The 25,606-nt window shown below is 42.0% G+C and overlaps 1 protein-coding gene across 4 annotated transcripts in view; it reads left to right on the forward strand.

The window, feature by feature from the left end:
- The window catches only part of MED12L (mediator complex subunit 12L), a 316,798-nt gene that overhangs the window by 12,417 nt on the left and 278,775 nt on the right, over positions 1–25,606 (forward strand). For all 4 annotated transcript variants that reach the window (XM_027583927.2, XM_027583929.2, XM_035727727.1 and 1 more), the window contains 2 exons: positions 18,702–18,806; positions 24,759–24,950. In XM_027583927.2, coding sequence (XP_027439728.1) covers positions 18,702–18,806; positions 24,759–24,950 — 297 coding nt within the window. The remainder of the gene's footprint in view (positions 1–18,701; positions 18,807–24,758; positions 24,951–25,606) is intronic.

Consider the following 25,606-nt stretch of genomic DNA (forward strand, 5'->3'; position numbering starts at 1 on the left):
AGGCATGGTGTGGGATACACAGCGGGGAGCTGGGCTGGGGAGGGAAAGAAAGGTGGGATCGAGTCATGGGGGCCTTTGTAGGCGTGTTGAGGCGTTTGGACGTTATAGTGGAGCTGTTGAGGTGCCATTCCAGGGTGTGACGTTCAAGGAATGAGATTTAAAGTGACGCATGCTTGCAGTTTTAGGGGACAGTGGCTCTGAGGGTCATATTGAGGGAAAGAGACTTGTCTAGCTCGGGTCCCTGACATTCCATGCCTGAGGGTGGATGTATTAGTTTCTTGATGCTGCCATAACAAGTTTCCACAAGCCACGTGGCTTAAAACAATGGAAATTTATTCTCTCACAGCTCCAGAGGACGCCAAGTCCAAACGCAGTGTTGGTAGGGTTGCGCTTGCTCTGGAGGCTCTAGGGGAGAACCCCCTCCTTCCTCTTCCAGCCTCTTTTGGCTCCAGCTTTTCCTCGGCTTCTTTGGGGCCCTCTCAGTCTGAGTTCTGCCTCCGTCTTCACCTGACCTTCTCTGTGTGTCTCTCCCTGGGGTGTGCCTTATACGGACACTTGTTACTGGTTTTGGGGCCTTCCTAGGTAGTCCAGGATCATCTCCTCTGAAGATCTTTAACTTAATTACATCTGCAAAGACCCTTTTCCAAAATAAGATAACATTTACAGGTTCTGAGATTTGATGTGGATATCTTTCAGGAGCCCTTTTTTTTTGGCCAACAGGGCTTGGGAAGAAAGAGGAGAGGATTTAAGAGAAGATTATTTGGGTGGCAGAATTGATAAAGTGGGTGTGTGAGGTGAGAGAGAGAGAGGAGTACAAGAATATACCAACATTTTTAGCCGAGGCCAGTGGTTCCCAAACTTTGTGATCTCAGGGCTTCTTCACAATCTTAAACATAATTGAGGATCCCGTAGAGCTTTTGTTTATGTTGGTTATATCTTGATATTTACCTTATTAGAAATTAAAATTAAAAAATTTTAGAAGTATATACCTATTTAGCGGTAATAAACCAGTTTCTTGTTGAAATTTTTTTTTGGGGGGGACACCTGGGTGGCTCAGTCGGTTAAGCATCTGCCTTCCGCTCGGGTCATGATCCCAGGGTCCTGAGATCAAGTTCTGCCTTGGGTTTCCTGCTCAGTGGGGAGCCTGCTTCTCCCTCTGCTGCCGCTCCCCCTGCTTGTGCTTTCTCTCTCTCTCTGACAAATAAATAAATTAAATCTTTAAAAAAAATAAAATTTGTTATGAACAATAACTATTTTTACAAACAAAATTTAGTGAAAAGAGTGGCATTGTTTTTACATTTTTGCAAATCTCTTTAATGTCTAGATTCTTACATCTAGTTCTGTATTCAGTCTGTTACAGTATGTTGTTTTGGTTGAAAGAGCTGAAGAAAATTTGGCCTCACACGGATCTGTTGTTGGGAAGTTCTTGGGAACCACAGAGGACTTGGACCTGGAGAGACACTGGCTCACACAGCTGGGTAGGAAGATTGATGGTGGTCCCAAGGCCAACAGACGTAGGGAACAAAATAGCTTGTTTAATATTTTTCAAAGGGTGGTGAAGGTGGGGATGGAGAGAACAAGATCCTTTCTGAATGTGTTCGATCTTAGATGCCTCTCAGGATTCAAGGTCAGGGTGTAATAGTAGCAGAAGCTAGGAATCTGGATTTGGGTGTGATATGTGCATAGGTATTTCACATCCTGGCTGTGATACCTGTTGAGTGTGCAGAGAGATGGAGAAGCAGGCAGATTGAGGATGGAGCTGTTTAGGGCTTGTACATCCTGGACCCTGTCAGCAGGAGCTCTGAGGAGGGCACTTGTTAGGGGAATGGATATGGGGTGATGAGTGGCTCAAGGGGAGAGCTAACATTGGGTGAGGTTCCAGCTACATTGGTGGCCTCTTAGTTCAGCATTTTCTCTCCCCTGGACCTTTGCACGGGTGCTTCCTGCTGCTTGGTTGCCTTAATCTCTTTATCACTGCGAAGTGCTGTTTTCTCCTCAGCAACTCAACGCAGTTTATGTTTGATTCGTTTCTTATCTGCTCTGTCTCCCAACCAGTATAAGTTCTGTGGAGCAGAGACCATGTCCTTTTCATTCCCCACTGATCACCAAATGCCAGCCTAGAGTCTGGTATATGGTAAAAGTTAAATACGTGTTGAAAGGATCTGGTAACCAGACAGTCATCTTTAGCCAATAGTTATTAGAAGCCTGGTATGGGGTACAGGGATGCCAGGGTGTGTAAGACGTGCTTCCTGCCCTGGAGGGACTGTGACTGGAGGGGTGACCCTCCTGTTCACTGGACAGTTAAAAGTTTCAGTGGGGTGTTGGGAACAAATGAGGGAGGGGTCAGTTTTTTTTGTAGGATTAGAAAAGTCTTTGGGAATGGGGGTGTTTTCCAGGTGACAAGGCCTTCTGGGCAGATGGTGTGAGCAAAGGCACAGAGATGGGAAATAGGACATGATCTTCAGGTAAATCGCAAGTAGTTCAGTAAGGAGAGAGTATATTGAATCTATAAACTTGAACACGTCTGTGGATTTTTGGGGGCACTGAGAGAGTAGTGGTGCTTAAAACTGCTGGAGAGAGCAGGGGTATCTGCTGAGCAAGACTGACTTGCCTGGGGCCAGGAGATTGAGGTCCCCAGGGGAGTGACAACCTTATGCATAGTGTCCTAGATTACTGACTCTGAGAGAGGAGGGCAGGCAGGATTTATATGGGGCTCCCTGTTTATCTTGAGTTTTCTACAGGCATTTTCAGAGTCAGTTTTAATGTGCAAAGATTTTCTTCAGCGGGAACAAACTTAGCCTTCAGCCCACATCCAGTGTACCACAGCTCAGCTATGCAAATGCTGCCTTGTTGTCAATTAAAATTTGGTAGAATTTGCTGCTTTCCTTTTCCAGCCATTTCATTCATGGATTAATCTAATGAGGTTGTTGAGATTAGGACCATTTAAGGCATTGGCAGCAGTGAAGAACTAATAAAAATGGTATTTTGTCTGAAGTGTCATTGGGATTTTTTTGCTAAGATACTGGTTTACATAAAGGTATGGAAGGCTCTATCAAAATTATGTCCAGGCATTGCTACATAATTTACCTTTCTCCTGAGTTCTGTGAGGAAGGTTAATATTGACATTGTTCAGTGTTTTGTTTTTGTTTTGTTTTGTTTTTAAGCTTCACATAGTGCTGTGTTAGTAGACAGTATGGAAAATATTTTGGGGGTCAGAGCTGTTTTTACTCCTTGGTGGGTTTTAGACTAAATGACAGCTCCCTCTTGGAAAAAAAAAAGATTCTTTATGAATTGGAGATAGTATTTACATTTTGACTACTCACATGAGCTTTGCTTTTAAGTTATTAAATAATCAAAATGTTTTTGAAGTTATATTTTCATTTACTTAGTACTTGACGTATACCTCCCACTGTGCTAGGTGATGTGGGGGTGTAGAAAAGAAATAGAAGTCTGCTTCTGTCCCTCTAGAACAGTGCTTCTCAAAATATCTGTGGTGAGGGATCAGTTTTTTTTTTTTAAATTAATTTTCAATCTGTTGCAGACTGATAGAAATATGATTAAAATGACTTACTAGAAAAATACAGCTTGAATGTAGTGGCAATGTCAAATTGCTCTAAAAGTTTCCAAGGACTTACTGTTTTTGCACCTTTCTTTTTGAGGGCCAGTGACAGTTGTGGACCACACTCTTGAGTAGCCCTGCTCAAGAAATTAACATCTGGTTCACTGACACACACAAAACATTTAGAAAATGACTGATGTATCAATTTATTTTAAAATCGATGACTAATCCGTACATTCAGTACAGTGTGTAAGGTGCCACATTATGTCACGGTAGCCAGTGTTGTTTGTGTTGGTTATCCTGAGTGCTTTGCAGGTTTGGTTTTATGCCAGCCTCACAAACACCTCTAAGGTGGGTACTCCTGTCTCCTTTTTACAGGTGAAGAAACTGAGGCATGGGGTGGGGGGTGGACTTACTTAACTTGTTTGAGGTCAGTTGGCTGCATAATGACGGAGTTGGAGTTGGACTTCTGAGCCTGTGTTTTAACTATTCTCTATATATAGTGAGGCTAAAAATGCTGCATGAGTTCAGAAAAGAGGATTGGAATGCTTTCACTGGGGGGAGTAGGGTGTGAGGGGCAGGATCTGAGTGAATGGGGACAGGTTGCGCCCTTTCATAAGAAAAAGCTGAAGGTCGGAGGAGTGGTGAGGCGCAGGGGAAGGGAGGGGTGTAGTTCCTCCGGAGGTCAGGCTTGGAGTCCCAGCAGGCTGGGCTGTGGGGGGTGGTGAGCTCATGTGGTCCTTCTGTCGGATTTATCTCACCAGCTCATGCCTAATAAATCTGGTGGGAGAGAGAGTGGAGTCGGGGAGGCTGCGAGGGAGGTGGCTCTAGTAACCAAAGCTTGAAAAGAGCCCAACCGATCAGGGCTTTACATAGGACTGGAGAAGAATTGGCAGTTGGTGACAAATTGGTCAAAGGCAAGGAGAGGACTGTGGAAAATGCCCAGATTTTTTGGACACTGTTCAGCTAGGATGCCAGGTCCTGTTGCTTGAGGACCTCCAAGTGACACATTTTTGTGCTGTCTTCAGTGATATGCTGGGTACCTGGAATTACTTGATTGCCAAGGGGAGTGAATATGAAGACTCCCCTCTACATTCACCCTTTGACTTCTGGCCTCAAGCGGTCAGAAGGTCTTTGTGGAGCCTCAGTTTATACTGCTTGTCCCATGCCTTAGGTCTTGCCTTCGGTACGCACCTGTTTTCGCCTCCTCCCGGGCCACTGTGGTGGTGGTTAATCACCAGAATTGCTTGGATGGTTGGCTAAGCTCCTTGGAAGAGGTGGGAATGAGCAAGCCTCCTGAAAATAAAAAGGGTGGATGGAGTCTGAGAGATGTTAACAGAGGTTAGCTTTCAGACAACATTTTCAGAGGTGAACATTTGTTTTCTTGGCTCAAAGTTGTAGCCTGTTTCCCAGTAATTGACCTAAAACAAAGGCACAAAATTGCCACCATTACCAACAAAAAAGAGAAACTCCCAGTCTCTCTTCCTTCTCTTCCATGGAGGCAGGATGATCACCCAATTTTTCCTACACCCATTTTATCCCTCTCACCCAGTAAGTTTTCCTTTTTATGAATTTCCAGTTCCTTTGGTAGAAATTGCACAACGCTCCTTCCTCCAGGTGTGTGCCTAGTATGGGGTCAGGGATGTAATTAGGTGTGAGGTAGAAGGATAAACAAAAGAAGTCAGGTTAGGGGGTAAGTGTGAGTCACTTCACCGGACAGTTAACTTGTGAGAACAGAAACCATGGCTTGTGTTTATGTTCTCTGCCCTCAAGTCACCTAGCACAGTGGGAGGCAGATTCCAGTACTAAGTGAAAAATATGATTTACAGGAGGAGTTTACCTGAGATGTGATCGCAATGCAAGAATTGTGTGGGACTGTGACTTACCTGAGCAATGGGGGCTTTAAAGAGAAAACTGTCTTTTGAGGCTGCCTTGAATACAATTTTGGGTGGGATAGACTACTGGACACATTCCTTTTCCTCCTTTATAATCATGCAAATCTAAAAGTTCAAGTATTTTTCTCTGGCAGTTTTCTTAGTTTTTCTGAGAGCTACATCCAGGTGTTTGATATTGGAAGATGACATGCATTTGAATATGATTTGAATGTGAATTAATGGGTACAATTATTTAGATAAGAGGGGAATAAATGTTAAGTATATTTAGATATAATTTGAATCAAAGACTCTCCTACTTTATTTTTTTTAAGGATTTTATTTATTTGTTTTAGAGAGAGAGAGCGAGATGGAGCAGGGGGAGGGGCAGAGGGAGAGGGAAAAGCAGACTCCCTGCTGAGCAGGGAGCCTGACATGGGGCTGGATGCTGGAACTCTGGGGATCATGACCTGAGCCAAAGGCAGATGCTTAAACGGCTGAGCCACCCAGGTTCTCCGACTCTCCCACTTTATTTATTTATTTTAAAAAAGATTTTATTTATTTGTCAGAGAGTGCGTCCACGTGAGCACAAGCAGGGGGAACGGCAGGCAGAGGGAGAAGCAGACTTCCGACTGAGCAGGGAGCCCAATGTGGGACTCAGTCCCAGGACCCTGGGTCATGACCTGAGCTGAAGGCAGACACTTAACCGACTGAGCCACCCAGGCGCCCTCCCGACTTTCCCACTTTAAAATAAGGAGGGACTGCTTGTCTCACCAGGCCACTTATGGGTAGGGTGAGGGCTGTTAATGGAGAATTGACACCTCTAAAAACTGCATATATTCAACTCCTTGGTGGACATTTCCAACCACTTCATTGGAGAGTTACTGAGTCCCTGGTCATGTGTATGATTTGGGCCTAAGTGTGCTGGCCATACAAAAGATCTATAATTATAATGATGATGATGATTCGATTTTTAAAATACTTAGTGTGAGGGGCACCTGGCTGGCTCAGTCAGTGGAGTGTGTGATTTTGGGTCTCGGTTGTGAGTTTGAGTCCCATGATAGGTGTAGAGATTACTTAAAAATAATAAAATCTTAAAAAAAAAATAACGTAGTGTGTACCTGTTACTATGCTGAGTACCTCACATGATTTTCACCTTATCTTTAAAATGGGCATGTGAGGTAGGGGGTAGGTGTGTCCATTTCACAGGAATGGGAGCCAGGATTCCAATGTAATTTTGTTGGAACCACACTAGTCTCCCCAAAGATCTCATTGTTTTGGGGAACACGTTGCATCTGCTGGGGGCCTTACCCTCATATAGCCACTTAACCTACCTCTCAGCCTCAGTTTCTTACCTTGTAAAATGAGGACCTGTCCTGTCTAAGCCACTTGGTTCTTTAGATGAACATGAATGTGCTGCTTAATGGCCAGCGAGTGGTAGTGTTCTTACTGTGGTTTTCTTGTCTCTTTTTTGCCTGCTCCTCTGTACAGGTGTAAAGGACTTGCTGTTTTGTGTTGAGCTCATCTCCTTTGGTTTCCCCTAGGTCCCCCCAGTTTCTGATTAATGGCCTGCAGGTGTGGTTTGGATGGGGTGAATATTAATAGCAATGTAGATGAGGGTGGATGTAAAGAGCTGAGTTACAGAGTGGCTTTGATGTAAATGTGGCCGTGGTGTTGGAGATGTTGGTGGGGGTGGGGGAAGTGCTGGGTGGCCTTTAGGGGAGGCTTGCTCCCTTAAGTTAGTTTGGCTCCTGCCTTGGCCCTCCTCAGGAGGCTGGTGGCATTTTGGCAGCAATGGGGGGGGGCCCTCCCCTCCCCTCCTTTTTTTTTTTTTTTTTAAACTTCTCAGCCATTATGTGATACCTTAATTAGAAGAGACCCAAATTAATCAGTCCCTATTTCTGTGGTGTGGGAGGCCGGCCAGGGTGTCCACTTACGCAGAGCCTAGTGATACTGTGGTCGACTTCTCTCAGCTATTGTAAACTCTGCAGTGGTGGTCCTCTTGGTGCTGCCAAATGGCTTGAATCCTGATGTGGCCGGGGCGGGGGGGTGGGGGGTCTTGCCATGGGGATAGAGCAGTGCTTCTCCTCTCACTTTCCCTACGGGTATGTATGTTTTAGTTTCCCAGGGCTGCCAGGACAAAATACCACGGACTGGACAGCTTCAGACAATGGGAATTTATTTTCTCACTGTTCTGGAGGCTAGAAGTCCTGCCCAAGGCAGGGCTGCACCTAGAGGGCTCCAGGGGAGGATCCCGCCTTGCTTCCTCCAGCTTCTGGCAGCCCCAGGCATTCCTGTGCTTCTGGCGGCACAGCTCCCGTTCCGCTTCTTGCTCCCCTCCCTCTTTTCTCCTGTAAGGACACCAGCCATATTGGATTAGGACCCACCCTCATTCAGTATGACCTCATCTTAACTTCGTTATATCTACAAAGACCCTAGTTCCAAATAATGCCATATGCACAGGTCCAGGGGTTAGCCCTGACATACCCACCTACAACAGTGTGCCTACAGGGCCTGTCTCTGGATCCTTCTCTTCACGTTCCTGGTTGGTCTGGGACTAGATTTTGCCTTCTGGGTCCTGGCTCAGGAGGCCCTAGGTGTCCAGTTTGGTTTTCTCAGGAACTTCAAGCTAGCAGCCATCTCCCTTTTCTCCTGTTTTCTTCCACCATTTCCTTCCCCGGATTCTTTCTGGCGCCATGAAAACCTGCACAAGGCCCTGCCATCTGAGATCTCCCTCTACCCCATGACTCCATTTTCCCATTTCTCTCCTCTTTCTCTAAACTTTTCCAGAAGCATCTTGTGTGCTGTCTCCTCCACCTCCCACTTCCTCTGCTCCTTCCAGTCTGGCTTCTGCCTTCGTCATTCCACCAAGACACCCCTCACTGAGGTCACAGTGACAGCCACATTCCCCGCGGCACTTACTCATATTGATCTTTCTGTTGGTGAAGCCATGTCTTCTCTCAGCTTCTGAGATAAAACATTCCTGGTTTCCTTCTCTCTTCTCTGGCCATGCCATGTCTCCTTGAAGGCTTTTCCTCCCCTATGTGACCATTAAATCCGTACTGCATTTTCTGTGGGGTCTGTCATAGGCCCTTGTCTCTTCTCACTTTACCTTCTCCTTAGGTGCTCTCAGCTGCCGCCCCAGGCCTCAGTTACTACCTATACACAGACAGCTCACAACTTTACAGCACCAGCCTAGACTTCTCTGCATTCTAGACTTGTATATTTAAGTGCCTATAAAAATATTTTGTCTCTTTTGCTACCTCAAACTTATGTTTAAAACTGAACTTGTGGGGTGCCTGGGTGGCTCAGTTGGTTAAGCGTCTGCCTTCGGCTCAGGTCATGATCCCAGGGTCCTGGGATGGAGCCCCGCTTTGGGCTCCCTGCTCAGCCGGAAGCCTGCTTCTCCCTCTCCCACTCCCCCTGCTTGTGTTCCCTCTCTCGCTGTGTCTCTCTCTGTCAAATAAATCTTTAAAAAAAAAAAAAAAATAAAGATTTTAAATTCCAGTTAGTTAACATATAGTGTACTCTTAGTTTCAGTCGTACAATATAGTGATTCAACACTTCTATACAACACCTGGTGCTCATCACAAGTGCACTCCTTAATCCATCACCTATTTCATCTGTCCCGCCACCCACCTCCCCTCTGGTGACCATCAGTTTGTTCTCTATAGTTAAGAGTCTGTTTTTTGGTTTGTCTCTCTCTCTCTCTCTCTCTCTCTTTTTTTTTTCCCCCCTTTGCTCATTTCCTTTGTAACTTCCACATATGAATGAAATCAAATGATACTTGTCTTTCTCTAACGGACTTAACTTTGCTTAGCATAACACTTTCTAGTGCCATCCATGTCATTGCAAGTGGCAAGATTTCTTTCTTTTTTATGGCTGAGTAATATTCCATTGTACCTACCTATCTGTGTATACCACATCATCTTTATCTATTCATCAGTCGATGGAGACTTGGGCTGCTTCCATGGGGTTTTGCTTTTTTATGCATTTTGAAAATCCCTGTCCTTTTATTGGAATCTTAGTCCATTAATATTTAATTATCATTTCATTAATAATTTGATATGGTTGGGTTTAGGTATAACATTTTACTATTTTTTTCCTGTGTCTCGCTTTCTTTTGGATTATTAAATCATTTCTTATAATTTTAATTTACCTATTGATATTTTAGTTACTCCTCTTTATGTTGTAGGTTTTTTGTTTTGTTTTGTTTTTTTTTTTTGGTGATTGTTCTAGGAAGTATAATATATATCCCTAACTTTTCACCATCTTAGATTTAATATTGTACCACTTTATGCAAAATGTCAACCTTACCTTTATAAGGTCCTCCTCTTAACTTAGTTAACTCCTACTTCTCAGACAGAGCTCGGCTCAAAGGCCACTTCTTCAGGGAATTCTTGTCTGATTTCTGAGACTGTTAAACCCCTATTATGTGCATCCTGAGCAGGTGGTGCTTCTCCTTGGGGGCATTTATTGCTTGTAATTTGCTCACTGTGGAATCCCCAGGACTTAGCACAATGTTGTATATTTATTTATTTGTTGGTTGAATGAAGGGGAGCCCTGAGTTGTGTTTTGAAGAAGGCAAAAGATTTCATGATAATGTACTCCAGGGGATGGGAAAGGCATTATGTAAGGCTTAGAGGCTGAAAAGATGATTTATGTGGAAAAGAATATAATACTCAAGTAGATTAAATGAGTTAAAATATAAAAATAAAATATAGCTCTAAGTTTTTATAACCATAACCACCATTTATAGAGCACTTAATACGGGCCAGGCACTGTGTTAAACTCTTTGTACATTTTATCTTACATAACCTCAACCCTGTTGAGTTATTCTTGCCTCATTTCAAAGGAAGCAACTGAGGTATGGAGAGGTCAGTTACCTTGTTCCCTGTCACAGGTAAGGGCTCTGCATTCAAACCCAAATCTGTGTGATTTTAACACTTAGGACGGAAGTGAGACTGAGAGGTGGAGCTTGATTGTTCAAGGCATTTAGTGGCTGTCTGAGGTAATTGTGTTTTGATTTGGAGCCACAGTTAGGTGGAGGGATGGCCTGCAGATATCACTGAGGGTTTTGAGGGGGTAGTGTTAGATGCTTCCATTCTTTAGCCCCTTCTGGGGAAATGAAGGAACAACGTGGAAAACCTTCTGAGGCTTGTGAATAAGGGAGGGCAGAAAAGAACACTTGTTTGAGGAGGATTCATCAGGGCCTGTGGGCAGGATAGATTCAGGTAAAAATCTAAACAGAGGAAGGGAAATACATGGGGAGCAGTGGCCAGGGCCCACTGTGATGGCAGCTACAGTTTAGAGAGGTGACTGTCATATTTAAAGGAACAAATATGAGACATGTTTTGAGAGATGTGTAGATAGAATTGGTTAGGGATGAGGAGAGAAAGATTATTCCCCTATCTTCTGGGTCATTTATATCTGCCAACTGTAGGTGTTGCCTAAAGACCATTAAATATATCCATGCTGGGGATTATCACAGCTTCATTTCTCAAACTGGGATCTGCAGACATCCTCAGGGGTCTGGGAGAATGCTCTTTTCAGGGAGAGTTGGGCAAGGCTAGGAAAAATAGTTATAAAGCTGTTTTTAAAAATTTGGGTAAGACCATAGCTAACTTGTCTGCCTGACTAGCACATAGAGGGACATTTTTCTATTTCTGTGGCATTATCATTTCTGGTGGACATTTCTGTCCGATCATTGAACAGTCATTGAGCTAGTGTGTTAGACACGAGTAGGTGACTAAAGAGATAGGGCATGTCTGCACATGTCCTGTGGGTTAGATGAGAAGTCTGGAGGAGGCTAAGTATGTGTGTGCTTGCATATGTGTGCATCTGCATATGTGTTGCATGCATTATCTGCTTTTGAAAAGGTCATTGAAAATTGTCCTGACTGGCCCACAGACCCACCAACCTACCTACTTACCTACCTTCGTTCCTTCCTTTCCTTCTAAGGTTTTATTATTTATTCATTTATTTATTTAGAGAGAGAGAGCACAAGCAGGGGGAGGGTCAGAGGGAGAGAGAATTTCAAGCTGACTCCGTGCTGAGTTTGGAGCCCCATGTGGGGCTTGATCTCATGACCCTGAAATCATGACCTGAGCCAAAATCAAGAGTTGGATGCTTAACCAACTCAGCCACCGAGGCACCCCCTTCCTCCCTCCCTCCCTTCCTATTTATTTGAGAGCACATGAATAGTGGGGGGAGGGGCAGAAGGGAAAAATCTTCAAGCCGACCCTGCCTGAGAGCAGAGCCCAACTGGGGACTCCATCTTAGGTCCCTGAGATCATGACCTGAGCTGAAACCAAGAGTCAGTCGCTCAACTAACTGAGCCACCCAGGCCACTCTTTATTTTTTTTCTTGAGTGAGAAAGAGCTTAACCAGTTTCCAAACTAGCATCAAAATGTTTTCACTTTCCCGGTGAAACATTTTATTGAAATTAAAAGATTGCTTTGAAAGTGCTCCAAAAAATAAGATTATTCTATGAAGTTCAAGGTAAATGTGTGAGATTTATGGATGCATTTGGAGTTCACCCAAGGCCCTGGAGATCTAATTTTTGTGTCCATATAGAATACAAAAATGCAGAGCGAACCCTGGCCTTCTGTATGAACATGGGACAGTTTCTAGGATTTTGTTTGTCTCTGGATACCTGTCTCCCGAAAATTGCTTTAAGGCTTACTATTTTAGTAGAAACCAATGACAAGAGGTGTGGGAGTCCTCCTTTCTCCAGGTTGAGGTTACTTTGGGATCGGCTCTGTGTTAGACCTGTTGAAATCCATCTGCACCGTGGTCTAGTGTGCGCTGCCCAGGGCCACCTGCGAATTTATATTCTCAGCCAGCATTGTCTCTGGGCTGAGTAAGTATTCGGTCTCACATATGTGCACACAGAGTTTTGCCCTTGAGGGTGTTGATGGTAAATACATTTAAAACTCTGAATTCACAGGAGCCCACCTTTCCCCCAATAGTTCTTTTTTTTATTCCCCATGTTGTACAAATGTGAAATTGTTCAGCCTTTTACGCAGGGGTCCTTTTCCTGGAACGAGAGTTGGCCCTGCTGATCTAGTGCCCAGAATACAGGCCTAAGAATGAGACCCTGATTAGTGGTTGGGTGCACTACCAAGTTTTTGGGGATTTAGTTATCTCACCTTTGCAAATGGGCAAAGTAGCCGCTGATGGTGCTTTTGTAAGAATCATTGATTCGGGGTGGCAGAGCCAGTGTAAATCTCAGTAAGAGCCATTGTTAGAATTTTGGTGGTTATCCTCTTATTTAGAAAAATCTTTGAAGAGGTTCAAGGCTAGTGCAAGAGGAAGCTATTTGTGTCCTATACAGATTCTGGCTTGGGGATTTTAGAGGCATGCTGTTCCAAAATCTGGACTCTCTCCCTTCTATTTTTGCCTGATTAGATTTGGCAAAGGCCTTCAGAGCAAAGCATCATAAAAATTTGTTGTTTGAGTCCGTGTAACACACGTTACTTCTTGTTCTGCATCTCTTATTGCTGCCGAATGCCTTTAAGTATCCCCATCCTAGCCCATTTTCCCCATTTGGGGTCTACAGACATCCTCAGGTCAGAGAGAATGTTTTTTCTTTAAAAGGGGTCTGTTGGTACATTAGCAGAGTGTGAGAAATACTGGCTAAACAATAGTGAACACCCTGGAATTTGAATCTTAGTTTTAACTCATTGTTTAAATTCTAGCCATTGACTTTCACCCTTTTCAGAAACTTTTGGAAATAAACCACCAGGGTGCATAGTTTGGTTGTGATGCTTTGAGCTTTATTCCCTTTCCCTTAGTTTCTCTAGGAAGCTGACCCAAAGTTTTGTATCAGTAAACTTCAAATACAAGTGACTTCGAAGCTTCGGTTTTGGCTCTGTTTGATTCCTGATGTAATTGACAGTGGCCTTGGTGTTCTTACTCATTGTGGGTCTGTGAGAAGCTAAAGGAGTAAAAGAGAAAACTTCATGCACTGGTTTCCTTCCAGGATATATGTGTGCGGTGTGTGTATTTGTGTGTGTGTGTGTGTTGGGGCGGGGAGTAGCTTTGTATTTGTGCCTTTGCAGTGGGGGAAGGGAGATGTGGCAGAGAATTCTGACCAGTCTTTTTTTGGACATTTTCCTTCTGATGGTGAGTGCAGCACTGATGCTGGGCATGGAAGCCCTTGTTTTTAGAAAACCACAAACTCCAAATCTTTATGTCAGTGTTTCTCAGTGTGTGGTCTCTAGATCTGCATACTTGGTAAGTTGTTAGAGATTCAGATTTTCAGGCCCCACCCCAGACCTACTGAATTGGAAATTCTGGGGGTGGGACCCAGGAAGCTGTGTGTTTTACTAACCCTTCAGGGGATTCTGATGCATGCAAACGTGTAAAAAGCCCCTCCTGAGGCCAGGGTCTTTTTAGTTTCTGAAATGGACACTTTGTACATCTGAGTGCTTACTGGAGCTTCAGGTTATCCCTTTCCTGAACCAGAAACAGGACAAAAATGATAGTAATACTAATTGCTGACTATTTTCATATAGTATGGTGGTTAGAGACCATGGATTCTTTGGAGTTCTTTATCATCGTATGATCTTGGGCTAGTTAACCTCTCTGCCTTACTTCCTCAGCTGGGATGTGGAGCTGTCCCTCTCTTACAGTTGAGGAAACTGAAGGACAAGAACAGTTAGAAAAGTTGCTTAGAGTCACTGTTCCCTGCAGCTGGGGGTTCATATTTGGACAGCCTGATTGCAGACTCTGGGCTCTCATGCACGGCTCCGCTCTCGTGTCCCTCCCGTGTGCATTTCCATCGAGTTGTCCTCCAACGTTGCCTCCACCTGTAGCCATGTGTCCCATCCCAAAGGCGGTGGGTGGAACCGGCACATCCGTTGTGTTGTGTCCCAGCAGGGGCAGGACTCTTGCTGACACTTGACCATATGAAACTCAGTGCTTCCTAAAGTCAGAGCTTCTGGGTCCCCTTGGCAGAAGCAGACCTCTTCAGGGTAAAAGCTAACCACCCCCATCTTGGCGCCCAGTGGGAGCATTGTGGAAGCCTCTGGGCGTTGTGTTGATTGTTGCTGTGGTTGTGGTGTCACGACCATTGAGTGGGCAGGCCCACGTGTGCTAGATGGACTCAGAGTGGACAGTCGGGCGCAAGGGAAACTTGCATCCCACTGGGCTGTCAGATGTGCCACATCTAAATCTTGTTATTTTCCCTTTCTATTCCAGGTGGGAATGTTCACCTATGATCTCAAAAGTGTTTTTTTTTTTTTTTTTTTGCAGGATTTTAATATACATTTGATATGCACTGAGTTTCTGAGGAATATAACTTGGGTGTTAATATATTTGGAGATTTATTTTATTAGTTTTAAACTTTACTAAGAGTTCACCTTTTCAGAAAATTTGTATCATGCTGTTCTGGCCTTTTTTTTGGTTTAAATCATTATTATTTATTTATTTGAGAGAGGATGGGCATGAGCAGAGGGGAGAAGCAGGGAGAGGGGGAGAAGCAGGCTCCACACTGAGCCGGGAGCCCGATGCGGGACTTGATCCCAGGACCCTGGGACCATGACCTGAGCCGAAGGCAGATGCTTAACCTACTGAGCCACCCAAGAGTCCCTGTTCTGGCCATTTGAAATGGCAAGAGAACACACATGATATCTACATTTGTAGTGACTTCACTGTGGTGATTCAAGGAACAAACCTAATTTTTTCATGTCTCCTAGGGCCCCACTTCTCATTTAAAGTGCCCATGAATTACCTGGGAATTTGTTGCACTGCATATTGTGACTGGGGATTTGCATTTGCATAGTGATTGAGATTTTGCATTTTTAACAAGCCCTAGATGCTCCCACTAAAACTTACTTTAGAAAAAAATTTTAGAGTGAGGGCATTATATTGATTTTTTTTTTTTAAAGAAAGTACTGGTATCGGATAGTTTTACTGTTTATGAATTTCAGACTCGGGTAAAGGTATAAAATACATTTTTTCAGGATGGTGCATTGGGTTAGATGGGGTGAGAGCTACTGCTCTGGGTGATTAGGAAGATCTATTATAAATACAAATGGAATTACAGACCCCACAGTCAAGAGAGAGTGATTCAGAATTTGTTTATTATGTTAATTATTCAAAACAGGTTATCATTCACTTTTTCTTTCTTTTCTTTTCTCCCCCCCCCCACCCCCGCCCCCAGGTAGGCTCCATGCTCAATGTGGGGCTTGAGCTCATGACCCTGAGATCAAGAGTCACATGCTCTACTGACTGAGCCAGCCAGGCGCCCCACACTTATTCTTTCAACAAATATTTATTGAATACCTACGTATGCTCTGTGCCAGGCACTGCTCTGTGTGCTTGGCATGTGTCTATGAACAAAATAAAGATCCTTGGTTTCATGGGCCTTACCTTCTAGTGGGGGAAACAGTACACATTGTAAGTAAATTACAGGGCATTTTAAGTGATAAGTGCTATGGATTATTGGAAGATTAGGAATGCTGGTGTTGAAGAGGACAGGGTGAGCAGTTCCACTTTTAAATAAGGCCATCAGATTTCTCATTGAGAATATGAAATTTGAGCAAAGGCTTCAGGTGGTTATGTAGTTGGCCATGGATACCAAGGGAAAGCAATCCAGGCTGAGGGAACAGACAGTACAAAGGCCCTGAGGCTTGAGGCCATCCAGCGGGCATGCTTGAGGAACTGCAAGGAGACCAGTGTGGCTGGAGTAGAGTCGGCTAAGGCAAGTGTGGTTAGGAATGAGGTCAGAAAGGTAATAGGGGCAGATCACACAGGGCCTTGTAGGACATCATAGGGCCTTTGCTTTTTACTCTTGAGTTGGGAAGTTAATGCAGGTTTTGAGCAGGAGTAATATGATCTTATTTAAGTTTTAAAAAGCTTCCTGTGCTGCTATGTTGAGAATGGCTTTCAGGGGGCAACAGTAGAAGCAAGAAAACCAGTTAGGAGTCATTGCCGTGTCCAAGCATGAGATGATGGGGGGGCCCTGACCCAGAGGGGCATTGGTGGTGGTGGGAAGGGGGGTTGGATTCTGGATGTATTTTCGTGCAATTTAGAATGCAAGATAAAAAGTTCTCACAACTCAAGGCTTCCAGCAGTACCTGTGTGGATCTGTGACCTGTGAGGAAAATCTGATGTGGTCGACAAAGTTCTATGTTCTTGTCCTTCCGAGGAGGGTGTCTGTGCATTGCATGCAGGCATGCCTGTGTTTGCAGGGTACATCTCTCCAGGCTCGTGGTTAGCCGTCAGATACGCTGAGCCTCTGAGGTGGAGTACCTTTAGAGCAGAAAGTGAAGGAACTAACTGGTCTTGAAAGCCTCTCACGGCTCCCCTTGATTAAGCCAGAACGTGTTTTTAGTAAAAATATATGCTGTTAATTAATGTTTCTTGTAATACTCTGATGGTGAATCAAAGATAAAAATTCAATTTTCTCATCCCATTCCCTTTCTGGTCTCATTCGTCTCCCTTCTTTCGTAGACTCCGAGACTATACAGAAATTTTGTTAGCACACTCGCTTTATTTAAGTTGACTGACACCTTTCTGATTTCAAATATGCATTATGTAGTTTTGCCCTCGATTTTCAAATAATTAATTTGGAAATGTGGGAGCAGTTTAAGATCTGTTGATAGGTGTATGCAGCTCATTTTCTGTGCAGGTCACGATTTCAGTGACCTTCGTGCTTGGAGGAGACCTGATTATCATAGAGCTAAACTTCCTGTAGCGGGGTCTTTTGAAAGCATGCCAAGCCAGTGGCTTGCCAAGATGTTAGGTAGAGTACACACACAATTTAGTAAAGTTACATGGCACGTCTCCAGGAGACCTCGGCTCTCAGCCAGGCTGACCTTTCAGGTGCTTATATGTCATAAACTATTTTGTCCTAAGGCTTCCTGCTTAATCACAGCAGTGATTTTGATCAGTTGGGTTTTTTTTTTCTTCATTTTACACTTGCAGCAATTCTTATGAAGACGAAGTACATATTCTCATTCTTGTGCTGTGGCTAGCATTACCCCAGTGGTTACTAAGACCTTTTCTTGGCTTAGAGTGAGGGGGAACAGAAGGTAGCTTCATTTACTCAAACCTTCCCCTTTTATTCTTTCAAGTCTGTATTTTAAGAACTGTGATTTGGTTCCATAGCTGAATGATTTGGACAGGGCAAAGTCCAAATTTTTTTTTTTTTTAGCCTTGGGCTATTTCTAATGTGTTGTGACCTTGGGAAGAAAAGTTCTGTATCCAGTAGGAGATGTTTTTAAGGAGAGTATGACTTGTAGCTATGTATTTTTAGACTACATTTTCATATGGCATTTGTACTTTGGTGGCATGGAGTCATGGAAATTTCTCTTCCTAGTCTTGGGTTGAGAAGACAGTATTTCAGTGCTGGCTCTGTCCAGTTACTACTGCACTAGCTTAGTGAGCCTCATTCTTCTTATCTGTAAATGGGTGTGAAGATACATGCTTACCATTTACCTTATAATTTGGTAAAGATCAAGTGACCCAAGATGTATGAAAGAATTTTGCAAGCCCTAAATTTCCCTTCAGATGCTGCTGGTCATGGTATTGTGGTAATCACAAAGCTTGTGCCTATGAACCCGTTGTTTCTGTCTTTAACAGAACTTAAAAGTGGAGTGAGCCATTTTTCCTGAACATAAATAAAATAGAGATGTGTATAGGGGCTGGCAGGGAAGGGAGAGCCCAACTATGGGGTCTTTAGAAACAATTCTAGTGTACAAATTCTATGACTTTACGTTTCTGCGTGTGGGGGGGATTTTTGCTCATTTTTTCTTTTCCCGACTTATTAGTTAAAAATTTGTAAACTTACAGAATAATTGAGAGCATAGTATAATGAGCACCCACATACTCTATATTTAACAGTTAATATTTTGCCACGTTTATTTTTATCTCTGTACATTTGTGTATTGGTTTTGTGTATTTATTTACTTATTTAAGATTTTATTTGTCAGAGAGAGGGAGAGATCGTGTGTGCACAAGCAAGGGGAGCGCCAAGCAGAGGGAGAAGAAGCAGGCTCCCTGCTGAGCAAAGAGCCTGATGTAGAACTTGATCCCAGGACCCTGGGATCATGACCTGAGCAGAGGCAGAGGTTTAACCGACTGAGCCACTCAGGCGTCCCTGTGTATTGGTTTTAAATATTCAATTTCTGCTCTCTCTTTGGTGTGTGTTCCAACAGTTCTACAGAGTATAGCATAGTCGGTCATTACTGAGGCTGTAGTATGCTGGGTAAAGTTAGAGCTTTTATAATCTTTCTGATTAATTGATACCTTTTCTTGAACAGGATGAACTTACTGCTGTGAATGTAAAGCAAGGCTTCAACAATCAGCCAGCCTTTACTGGAGATGAACATGGCTCAGCCAGAAATATTGTAATTAACCCATCAAAGGTAATGCAAATTGTCTATTTCCTAAAACTTCTGAAAAAGTGTGTGACACCCTGAAAAGTGTGTGTGAATGTTGATAAATTAGTGTTATTTAAAACCACAATCCATATTCAGAATTCCCCAGAATACCTTGTATAATGTCCTGCCCTAGGACCCAATCAGGGATCATGCATTGCATTTGGGTGTCTTGTCTCTTTCGTCTGTTGTAATCCAGCACAGTACTGCTCTCCGCCTTTGCTCATGTTGTTATTTTTGGGAGAGGGAGGGCTTTCAGAGCCGCTGTCCAGTTACGCCTTTTTTTTTTTTTTTTTTAAGATTTTATTTATTTGAGAGAGGGAGAGAGTAAGAGAGCACAAGCGGGGCAAGGAGCAGAGGGAGAGGGAGAAGCAGGGAGCCTGATGCGGGACTTGATCTCAGGATCCTGGGATCATGACCCAAGCTGAAGGCAGATGCTCAACCGACTGAGGGACCCAGGTGTTCCCAGTTATTTTCTTATATTCTAGTCCTACATTCTAGATTTGTCTGATTGTTTTTTTCCTGACAAGGTTCAGGTTAAATATTTTTGGCAAGAAGACTACATTGCATATCAGAAGACATGCAGTGCCAGTTTGCCCTGTTATTGTTTATACTACGTTTGATGATCGAAGGTAGTGTCTGCTGTCACTTTACATTGTAAAAGTAGTTATCTTTTCCCTGTAGTAATCCCTCCAGGGTGATACTTTGAGACCAAATGAATATGCTATTCTTCAATACAGTCTTATCTTGTGATTGTATCATCAGTTGATAATGCTTGCTGAATGAGTTATTTTGCTGGTGGTTGCAGAATGCTGGTTTTCCAGTTGTCATTTCTCATACATTTATTAGATGGCATTCTTTTGTAAAGGGACACCTCATTTTAAAATTTATTTTATTTTTTATTATTTTATTGTTTTAAGTAGGCTCCATGCCCAAATTGGGGCTTGAACTCACCACCCTGAGGTTAAGGGTTGCATGCTTTACCGACTGAGCCATCCAGGTACCCCAAAAACTCCATTTTTCTTTTTTTAAAGTAATCTCCACACCCAGTGTGGGGCTTGAGCTCAGGACCCTGAGATCAAGAGTTGGATGCTCCACCCACTGAGCCAGCCAGGTGCCCTGACATCCCATTTTTTAGTATCACTTTGAACTCCAGGACTCTTTAAAATTTGATGTATCATCTTTTCTCTTTTTGATGTTTAAATTGTCTCTCACTTGGCCAGGGGGTGCCTTTAACCTATTTCTTGGGTGCTTTCGACATCCCCATCATTCTTTGAGCACTTCCTTACCTTTGATAAAATAACATATTCAGATTCATGTTCTTTCTGTGCACCAGCCCAGATCTGGATGCTTGGCATGCTCATTGCGACTAGAGTATCATAACTTCTAGGTCCTTTCAGTGGACAGAGATGGGAAACAACATAGATTTGTTTTTTCTCTTCTCTTGTCTTCTCTCCTCTTTCTTCTTTCCTTGCATCCATCTGCCAGTTCTTACCCAATACCACAGGGTTTTTTCTCTTTTCTGTTCCATCTTTTTATCTCATTTCTCCCAAAGTGAGAACCCTGGCTTTTAGTAAATTCAATATATCTATTTATTTACTCTTTTTTAAAATACATGTTAAAAAGTTCCAGAATAAACTATAGTAATGCTACTCCAACAACAAAATTACTGTGGAAAATTTATAATTTTCCTATTATACTTTTTGTCCTTAGACTAATGTTCATTAAGGGTATATAGTCAGAATGTTGTGTTAAAAATTTTCTTGAATCTCTTTCTCTGTGTGGTTATGTTAATAATTATAGGTAGAATTATTTGCTTGTTTATATTCTTTTAAGGTTTGATTTTCTCATCCTTCTTGAGTTATTTTCTGAATTTGAAGTATTTTTATTAAATTGAAAGCATTATACAAATGAAATCAAACATACAAATATACTTCCTTCCCCTTCCCCAGAGCTAACCATTGTCAGGGATTTGTGTGTCATTTAAGATCTGTGTGTGCACATGTACACAAATGTACTTGATAATTTGCTAATCAACTGCAATATGTGAACAATGTGAAAGGAAACAGCATTTTCTACAGATAACCCCATAACCAAACACAATGTTTTTAGTTTTGTCTTTTTCCAGTCTTCGTGTACTTTTTTTTTTTTTTAAGATTTTATTTATTTGACAGAGAGAGGCACAGCGAGAGAGGGAACACAAGCAGGGGGAGTGGGAGAGGGAGAAGCAGGCTTCCCGCTGAGTGGGGAGCCCAATGCGGGACTCCATCCCAGGACCCTGGGATCATGACCTGAGCTGAAGGCAGACGCTTAACAACTGAGCCACCCAGGCGCCCACCAGTTTTTGTATACTTTTTAGCATCACAACCACAATTACATATATGTTGTAATTGGTTTTCTTTTTGTAAATTGTGGTAAAATATATGTAACATAAAATTTACCATTTTACCATTTTTATTTTATTTTATTTTACTTATTGGAGCCTAACACAAGACTTGAACTCATGACCCTGAGATGAAGACCTGAGCTGAGATCAAGAGTCAGATGCTGAACTGACTGAGCCACCCAGGCGCCCCTTAACATTTAAAAATGTACAGTTCTTTGGCATTTAATGCATTTACATTGGTGTGTTACCATCACCACCATCTTCAGAACTTTTTTGTCTTATGTTTTTTTTTTAAAAAAAGGTAACATTATTTTGTATGCACTTTTCCTTGAGGCTGAAGTATTCATATTAATAATTATTAATGGCCAGATAACATTTTATCATTTACATGCTATAATGACCTAGTATATAATAATTAGCCTGTTGCTAATTTCTTATGGTTATTTATGAAGAGGCTGTAGTCATATTTGAACATACAGCTTTTGTTCTTTTGGATAAATTTCCAGAAGCGTATTTACTTGGGTAGAAGGTGTCTTAGTCTGTTTGGGCCGCCATAACAAAATACCACAAACTGGGTGGCTTAAACAACAGGAATTTAATTTTCTGAGAAACAATTTATTTTCTCACAGTCGAGGAGGCTGGTAGTCCAAGATCAAGGTGTCGATAGGTCTGGTTTCTTCTGAGGGCTCTCTCCTTGGCTTGCACGAGGCTGGCCTCTCACTCTGTCCTTACACAGTCTTTCCTCTATGTGCGTGTATTCTGTTTCTTCTTATAAGGACACCAGTCCATTGGATTAAGCCCCGCCCTTTTGACCTCATTTGACCTCTTTAAAGGCCTTGTCTCCAAATACAGTCACATGGGGATTAGGACTTCAACATCCGAATTTTGGGGGAACACAATTCAGCCCATAACAGAAAGTATGAATGCTCTGTCTCTTGATATGAACTGCCAAGTTATTCTGTTGTATCAAGTTTTATGTCAATTTAAATAACTGAATAAATGGAAATAACACCCATTACAGCTTCTGCTTTTGCCAACCCTTCCTGTGAGATTTACTCAAGGATTCAAACCTTCTGAAGGGAATTTGAGCTTATAAATATGGAATACATGAACTATAGTGTAGTCCCTAAACTTTTTTCCATTTTCTTATAAAATGAATTACTTTCAAAATAGCTTTGGATGGATGGAAACAAGTTTTATTTATTTATTTATTTTTAAAAGATTTTATTTATTTATTTGACAGAGAGAGACACAGTGAGAAAGGGAACACAAGCAGGGGGAGTGGGAGAGGGAGAAGCAGGCTTCCCGTGGAGCAGGGAGCCTGATGTGGGGCTCGATCCCAGGACCCTGGGATCATGACCTGAGCCAAAGGCAGATACTTAACAACTGAGCCACCCAGACGCCCCTGGAAACAAGTTTTAAATTAAACAACTTCTCTCCTACCTTGTCTGAGGGAGTGCACATTGGTCTGAAGCTTATGGAGGGTAATTTAACAGTGCTGATTAAAATTACAGAATCGTGCAATCTGAATTCTGGAAATTTATCTGAAATCTGTAGTTGTACATGTATGCGATAACAAATAGAGGTTATTCATTTTAATGTGATTTGTAATAGCAGAAGTTTGGGGAAAACACTCCAGATGTCTGTTAACAGGGGCTTGATTATATACAAATATGGTGCACCCACACAGTACATCATTTGTGAAAGTGAAAAGCGATTTTCCGTGTACAGATGTGGAAGGCTCTCAGACATTTACTAAATGTACACAAAGAGGTATACATGTAAAAAAGAGAAAGTAATATATTCGTGTTTGTTCATGCATATTCACCTGAAGAAACCCTGGGAAGACATAAGAAACTAACCAACGTGGTTACTTGGAGGTAGGCATTGGGACTTGGGAATGAGGCTCTTTATTTTTTTAGGTTTGGAATAATATGAATATAAAATTAAGTGCATGGTCATGTTTTGATTCCCCCCCCCCCCCTTTCTCTCTTTTAGGGAATTTTGACTTAGTTTACAGTGTGCAGTGGTTCCCGAGGTTTGTTAGGATGTAAAATGGCACATACAGTCACGTGTTCCATTGTTATTAAATACAAAAATTATAATTGTAAAACAGATTGCTGACTAGTTTTTTTAAAAAAATTTTATACCTTTGTTTATTAAAGTACTCCTACATAATTGCAAATAAGAGGCCTTTTAAATTTAAACAGGCAGTGTAAGTAGGGGTTTTAAGTTCTTGGTATAAAGACCAAATATTGATTGAGAAATTTAAAATTAAACAATTTGCTGTTGGCTGCTTGTTCCTAAACAAAAACTGGTTTTGCTAAATTTTTTCATTTATTTCCCATTTAAACATTCTGCAAACATTTGCTTAAAAAAAAAAAAACACACCATGAAGTTTGTTTAAAAAAAAAAAGTAAAGCTCAGATCGTTTTCCTAATTACTCTAATTTTTTATTACCATATTATATTAACACACCAAAATAGACTTTTTTTTGTTGTCCATAAATCACAAGGGTCAAGGAATGCCAGTTCACATTAAGTAAAAGTGTACCAGCTTTTCACCCTTGTAGATAAACTTGACTAATTGCTAACAACTGTGTTCCAACCTACGAACTAATTGTTTATTGACTCATGAGCATTAACTAAGGTGGTGATTCGTATTTTGCTTCACCAGGGTAGGTATTTTATTTTAATCATGGTTGCCACTGTTGGCCAACCTCACCTGTTGTTTGTATCATATTATTAAACAATTACCAGCGAATGGAATAGGATTCTTGGCAATTCCAAGTTTTCTGTGGATTCACTTAAGTTTTAGGTATTTATCCCTTTCCTTCTTGTGCCTTTCTTCCTCTTTTGTCCTCTTAGTTTGGTTAATATGAAAATGCCACAGCTGTTCATAGGAACTCCCTTTGCTACTTTATTCCATTCAGAGCAGGTAACACTAACTTTCTCTTGAAATACTTGTACTCTTGAAATTAATTGGCAGCCCAGTTAAAAATGTTGAATACTTAATTTAATTGAACCTTTTGTAATTTTCCATTTAAATAATTTTTTCTAGACTCCTTTTTTTGAAAAGCACTGTGAATACAGAATTTTCCTTACCAAAAATATATGCTATTAAGATGAAACCAGAAAAAGAATGATTACTGTGTGATTACTAGACTTTCTGCTCTTGCATGCAACACCTCTCAGAAAACATATTCTCTCCAAATGTGTATGTAGTCTGAAAAAGAAGTACAGCTGAAGAGTAAAGCAGAACCCATTCTCTTGAAATTTATTCAGGATGTAATTAATTTCATCTTCTCATTTTCAAAGGCTCTTCTTTTTTCCTTGAACCACTTGTTAATAGTGGAACAAAAGTGCTGTGGGAGTTTTTGCATTATGTTAGTATAAGGAAATCACAACTCTTGGCTTCAAGGACTTAAATTGCCATTTATTTTCTGATGGGCTGCTTGAAGATATTCTCCTAAAACAAAAATAAAATACTGCTATACATTACTAACATACATACTGTCTTCAAACTTTTTCTTTTTTTTCTCTCGTTTCCAACAGATTGGAGCTTATTTCAGCAGCATATTAGCTGAGAAACTAAAGCTTAACACTTTCCAGGACACCGGAAAGAAGAAACCACAAGTTAATGCTAAAGATAATTATTGGCTGGTTACTGCTCGATCCCAGAGTGCAATTCATAGTTGGTTCTCTGACTTAGCAGGAAATAAACCACTTGCTATTTTGGCAAAAAAGGTATTAAGTGTTTCTTACATTGTTTTAATTATGGTCTTCTAGAAATCACGATGTTTGAGCTAATGTTCAAGTATGTATTGCTTTCCCCCTGTTCTTTCCAAAACTCAAAGCTTCAGTGGCAGGTACACTGTTACCAGGTGTGTGCTGCACATAACGCTGTTTCTCCCTTTTTTTGGATGGCATGTGGTTCCTGGTGCATCTTGACCTAAACATTCCACACAGGAAGCAGTTTATGTGGACTTTATTTATTTTTTAAGATTTTATTTGAGAGTGAGCGAGAGAGCAAGTACAAGCTGGGGGAGGGAGAAGGAGAAGACTCCCTGCTGAGCAGGGAGCCCGATGTGGGGCTCCATCCCAGGACCCTGGGATCATGACCTGAGCCGAAGGCAGACGCTTAAACCGACTGAGCCACCCAGGCACCCCTATGTGGACTTTAGGTAGACGAGTTTTTTAAATCGAGAGTAGGCAATAAGACTTTATTTCCATTACATTTTCAGTTTTCTTAGGCCAGGATGTCCAAAATGTGTCGTTTGGAAATTCTTGCTTTGATGTTACTTTCTTGTCTTGAAAAGTACCAATCCAAATGCTTTAAGCTAAGTCTCCTTCCTAACAAGTAAGATAGCAGTTCTGGGTGTGCTTGAAAAACTTCTTTGAAA

This window comes from Zalophus californianus, chromosome 1 (genome assembly GCF_009762305.2).
Source record: "Zalophus californianus isolate mZalCal1 chromosome 1, mZalCal1.pri.v2, whole genome shotgun sequence".
NCBI lineage: Eukaryota > Metazoa > Chordata > Mammalia > Carnivora > Otariidae > Zalophus > Zalophus californianus.